The sequence below is a fragment of the Phytophthora infestans genome, genomic scaffold (genome assembly GCF_000142945.1).
Source record: "Phytophthora infestans T30-4 supercont1.799 genomic scaffold, whole genome shotgun sequence".
NCBI lineage: Eukaryota > Oomycota > Peronosporomycetes > Peronosporales > Peronosporaceae > Phytophthora > Phytophthora infestans.
Window position 1 is genome coordinate 4,379 of NW_003303006.1, and position 5,732 is coordinate 10,110.

Below are 5,732 nucleotides of genomic sequence, written 5' to 3' on the forward strand. Positions count from 1 at the left end.
ACTTCTTCTTGGTTGCAGACGTGGACCTGCGCGACCGTTTTGAGTCCCGCGTGCGCGATGGCGAGCGTGATGAGTGGCGCTTTCTCGAGGATGACGAGTGGCGGCGACGTCGTCGACCTGTGGACCGCGAGCGAGAGCGCGAAGCAGGCGAGCGGGACCTGGACATCGACCGGCGTCTGCTACCCGACGACTTCCTGCGCGAGCTGCGGTGTTCCCGGTCGCGTCTACGAGGAGAGCACGAGCGACGCGACGATCTGGAAGCACGGCGAGCATCGTCGGGCCGTAGGGAGCCTTTGTCCATTCGCTCTTTGGTATTTTCTTGATCCTTGGAGGAGTCAGCGTCTACCGTGCTGTCGCTCTCTGTACGACGCTTCTTCCATCCAGACTCACGAAGCTTATTGCGAATAGCTTCTTCATTGTCCTCTCCTCGTGTCGGGCTCGGGGACGCTCTGTGGCGCCCGTAGCGACGGCCGGCATCGGCCTCTTCGTCACGTCTACCCATGCTTGATCTCAACGAATGAAAAACTCTGGGGTGGTTACAACAAATTAGGGTCTGACACGTCAATTTCGAGCAGCCATGTATGTGAGCCACATCAAACTGAGATGGCTACATTTTCGATCTTGAAGCGCCGCGAAGCTTGCCAGGATGTACGTCGCCAAGCCCAAGCAGACGCAGCGCGCCAAAGCGCAGGAGATCGCGCGCATCAAGACCAAGAAAGGTCCGACGGTGGAGGAATGTGTAGCCAAGAGAGACTTCACAGGCGCCTCGGCCATCCTCGAGTTCAACCTCAAGAGCGACGACGCATCGAGTGTGACGGGCCCTGCCAAGGCAGAGGAGAAGCGTAAGACGCTTCTCTGGCTAGCGTACACGTCCTTCCATCTAGGCAACTACCAGCGTGCACTGGACGCCTACGAACAACTGCGAGACGTGGACGATACGCCCGAGATCTTCCTCTATCGAGGTTGCTGCCTTTTCTACCTGCAAATGTACAAGGAGGCAACTAAAGAGGCGGAAAAGGGACCCACTGGGCCACTACAGAACCGCCTACTCTTTCATTGTGCTCATAAATTAGGCGACGAAGACAAATTACTAGTGTATCACCAGCAGCTTACAGACTCGAAGGAGGATCAGCTGTCACTAGCAGCGATCCACTACTTCCGGAACCATTTCCAGGAAGCCACAGACATCTATAAGCGTCTTCTGCTCGAGAACAGAGACGATATCGCTCTCAATGTGTATGTGGCCATGTGCTACTACAAACTCGACTACTACGACGTATCGCTCGAGATCATGCAAGCGTATCTCCAGGCTTTTCCAGACAGTGTCGTGGCTGTGAACGTCAAGGCGTGCAACCAATTCAAGCTCTACAACGGAGCCGCAGCCAAAGACGAGGTCAAGACACTGACCGACCGTGGCTACAATATTGACCAAAATGATCTTGTCAGTCATAATATGGTGGTGTTTGAGGACGGACAGCACGCGTTGAGAGTTCTACCTCAGTTTGTGGACGCTCTACCAGAAGCTCGACTCAATCTGGTAGTGTACTACCTCAAACACGCCAAGCTACAGGAAGCGTACGACCTTATCAAAGACGTGGAGCCATCTACACCCCAAGAATACATACTCAAAGGTGTCGTGCACGCAACACTGGGCCAGTCGACATCGTCTCGACAGCATATCAAGACAGCACAGCAGTATTTCCAGCTCGTGGGGTCCTCCCCCACTGAGTGTGATACGATTCCCGGACGTCAGTGTATGGCTTCGTGTTTCTACTTGCTGAAGCAGTTCGAGGACGTCAACATCTACCTCAACTCCATCAAGCAGTATCTGTACAACGAAGACGACTTCAACTGGAACTTCGGCATCACTCTTTGCAACACTGGGTCGCACCAGGAAGCGCTTGAAACGCTACTACGAGTGCAGCAAGAGGAGTATCGACACGATTACTGCTACGTCAGCTGGTTAACGAGATGTTACATCCTGAATCGGAACCCGTCGGCAGCCTGGGATTTGTATCTGAAGCTCGACAACTCGGACGATTCGTTCAACCTGCTGCAACTCATCGCCCACGACTGCTACAAAATGGGCGAGTTCCTCTACGCTGCCAAAGCCTTTGACATTCTTGAAAGACTAGACCCCGATCCGGAGTACTGGGAAGGCAAGCGAGGCGCTTGTGTCGGTGTTTTCCAGCGTGCAGTAGCGGGGAAAGCGACACGAGTGGAACTTGAGGAAGTGCTCAGCATCCTCAAAGCCAACAACAACCCGCAGGTCGAGTACATCGTGCGCATCATGAAGAAATGGGGCGCTGAGAATGGGATCAGCGTCTGAACAGCTAGGCAAGACCTGCTCAAGTATCAGCCGTGGAGGTCACATCAAGACCGCAATATATACGTGTGCATCAATTGCTAAGTTATTACCTTATCATATGATTACCCGGTTACTTGTGTGGCCTTGATCGCAGGCGCTGGATGGACCAGGCGATCCCCAGTGACGCTACGAGATACATCAGCAGCTTCTTTTCGCGAGGGTTCTTTACCCCGCTACGCCAGCGAAGAATGCCAACCAATACAGCCACGACACCAAGCTGTTGCAGGCGATTCAGCCACGTGTTCTTGCGGCGGTTTCGCGAAGGAGACCGAACGTTGCCTCCCTCTGTGGACACGATTTGATCCTCGATCACAGGCGTCCTAAACAACAAAAGGGACGCGTGAGTTCTCCGTTAGAGATCACGTTCTTGACAGACGTCACGTACAGGTGATTGTAGAGTGCGTGGCGGCTGGATGACTTTCGTATCACCGCATCTGATGTTGCACTTCTTGAAACTCCACTAGTGCCGTGAGACGACGACGACAGGAACGGCCTCGTGTCTCGCACAAACGACTGCATATCCGACAGCGAATAGTTTCGGTTGGACTGCTCCGTAGTGACAACAGCACGAGTTAGTTTCAACCGCAAACCAATACCCCGTGACGATGCGCCAATTACCTTAGTTGCGACCACTTTAAGCGACTTCAACAGGGCGATTACGTCGGTGTAGTCGTCGACAAAGAACTCAGCCTTGGAGGGTTTCTGACCCACCGTACATGTAAACACTTTGTCTGCACAGCAAATGCCACATAATGGTGAGAACTATCCCCGCAAAGCTCTCCATACAACACTTCGTACCTTGTGGCAGTTCTTCGTGTGCTGTCATCGTCTTGAGCTGCTCGAACATGAGCTCGTCGGCCACATCATCTCCGATACACAGCACGAAATCTGTCGGGTTCCCATCGACGCGCATCTTGTTCAGCAAGTGGCCGATCAGTTTGCCCTTGCCAACTCCTTCCGGTCGCACCTCGATGTAGTCTTTGCCTTGGATAATATTCAGCGGCCAGCCCTGCTCTCAGCGCAACCCACGTTAGTCACTTCCATCTATGAGGCTGTAGGCTATTCCGCATACCTCAAAGACGCCCTCAAGGTGTTCCTTCAGCTCTGCTGCCTGCAATGCACCAAAATCAAAGTCGGACTTGCCGTATCGGAACAGCACGGCACTTCTCCGAAGCTCCAGCGTCGAGCCGTTCGTGCGATCAACATATAGCTGGACGATCTTCTCGGCCTTGACGCGCCATTGCTGGTGTCCACCGTCTGACTGCAGAATGTCCCCGTGTCTTTCCCAGGGCCGTCCGATACGAGCATTATTGCCAAGTACCGCACGTCGGATGAAGTATCCGTGCTCAGCCACGAGACCCAAACCTGGAACTCCACCGAACTTCTGCGTAAGGAGGTCGCAGTTACAGCCACTGACGATGAACACGGTGTTACGAGGGTCTTTACACAAATGTTCAAGTGTGGACAGCGCGCTCAGAGGCACGTCAGGCCATCGCACGCCCATCAGCGTCGATACGTCTGGAGCTAGAGTTCGATAGTAGTCCAGGAAGATCGCACGGTTCGTACTCGTGCGATACGCTGGAGTAAGCTCCTGTCCCGTTAATTTCTACAGCCAATAAACGCTTAATACGGTTAGTTCAACGACATTTTCCTCAGTTTCAGAAGTCGTGACGTACTCGGAACTGCGCGCTGACTTCCATCAAGCGGAAATCGAGACCAAATCCTGTGCCCATGTACACGAACGACTCTTCTTTCTTCCGTGCGTTCACAATGTCCGTCAATACGCACTTGGCCCAACGTCGCGGAGGGTTTGCTGCCACGAACTGGAAGTCGCAATTGCGTCGATGCTCGCGTTCGTTTGTGGGCATATATACGGCATCTCGAAGCGCGTCGATCACTTGATCCAGCTCCCAAGGGTTCACCGTCAGAGCTCCACTAAGTAGACGGCTACTTCCGGAAAACTCGCTCAAAATGAGTACACCCGGTGACGTTCTACAGTACATACAGCGCAGAAGTTAAAGGATAATAGTACTCGTCATAGAGTGATACAGACGTCGTACTTGTGTGTGGCAATATACTCAAACGGCGTCGTGTTGAGTCCGTCTCGCAGTACTGTAGTGATCTGCACATCGGCCACACGCCACAGCGCCACGCGCTCTTTAAATGGAAATTCCTCCACTTCTTCATAGTCGACTACATTCCCCTTAGCCACATCGCGATACTTGCTGTTAATCGCTTTAACCGCCAGCTCAATCTCCTTCTTGCTCTGCAAATAATCCGTCACGCGACCACGTCTGTGGATTCCTTTCTGCACCAACACAGCCTTCCCGATAAAGTCCGGACATCTCGAGAGGAAGCCGTCAAATGCCAACATCTTGGACGGAATGCCTTTCAGTCGCTCGATGCTATCACAGCCAGCAAAGATCTTCTTGTCCCGGTATTTCTGACGTAAAGCCACCACCATATCACGCACATCTTTACTGACTAAAGTCTCCTCGATCCTCTGAACGTCGATAGCCATGTGGCTACAGGTGACAGCAACGCGTCGTCCGCCATAGTCAATCCCCAGCTGTCCCCTCAATATCGGCTCGTAACTCAGTCTCAAGATACGTCGACAGGCCGACATGAAGTGTCGAGCATACTCGAACAGGTGGAAACCGATATGGTCGGCATTAAGCATGCCTCGTAGCAGTTCCTTCCTCATAGAAACGGTTCTAAACACCTCGGAAGACGGAAACGGGACGTGTAGGAACAGTCCTACGTTGGCAGCTCTGAGTTTCCGTACGATATAACTCGGTGTTAATAGCAAGTGATAATCCTGCACCCACACGACGTCTCCCTGTTCGTACAATTCACATATTTTGTGTGCGAACAACTGGTTCACATTGGCATAAGCTTGCCACGCCACTTTCTGCCAATTAGGATTCCAGAACTGAGCGCTGGGTGCTAAATGTTGCTGCGCTTGGACATCGAGGACTACGTCCACGGGACTGTAAACGTCCACGACGTTGTGGAATGTTGGCCAGAGTGTTTGTTTGCAGTAATCTTCGTAGTACAATTTGGCTTCTTGGGGCTCAAGAAACACTGGAAAGCAGTTGAATTCGCGTAGTAAAAGCTCGACTTGCTGTCGCTCTTCGAATGGCACGTCCGCGTCGACTACACGGCCGACGAACTTGATGGTGGCGCGCTCCGAAATCTCGTAGTGGGACAGCGTGTTCTGCGACTCGATCATGCGGTCTCCGGCCCATTCGACGTGCCATTGGCCGTCCGACGTCCTGAAGAGGCGGACAGGTAGGCGGTTGGCGGCGATGATCACCGGGGTCTCTGGTGTCCAGCCGTCGGGAGGCGCCATGAGGACAAAAGT

General features: G+C 53.1%; 2 protein-coding genes across 2 annotated transcripts; one reads left to right on the forward strand and one right to left on the reverse strand.

The window, feature by feature from the left end:
• Nucleotides 1–646: 646 nt before the first annotated feature.
• PITG_21961 (uncharacterized protein) lies at nucleotides 647–2,329 on the forward strand (the record flags this gene model as incomplete). Its single annotated transcript, XM_002996835.1, has 1 exon — nucleotides 647–2,329. One exon carries the CDS (start codon nucleotides 647–649, stop codon nucleotides 2,327–2,329), a length of 1,683 nt encoding a protein of 560 aa, XP_002996881.1.
• Nucleotides 2,330–2,438: 109 nt separating this feature from the next.
• On the reverse strand, nucleotides 2,439–5,600 carry PITG_21962 (alpha,alpha-trehalose-phosphate synthase [UDP-forming], putative; the record flags this gene model as incomplete). Its single annotated transcript, XM_002996836.1, has 8 exons — nucleotides 2,439–2,612; nucleotides 2,664–2,688; nucleotides 2,754–2,914; nucleotides 2,987–3,099; nucleotides 3,167–3,377; nucleotides 3,441–3,974; nucleotides 4,045–4,360; nucleotides 4,429–5,600. The coding sequence occupies 8 exons, from the start codon at nucleotides 5,598–5,600 to the stop codon at nucleotides 2,439–2,441; spliced, it is 2,706 nt and encodes a 901-aa protein (XP_002996882.1).
• Nucleotides 5,601–5,732: the final 132 nt, after the last annotated feature.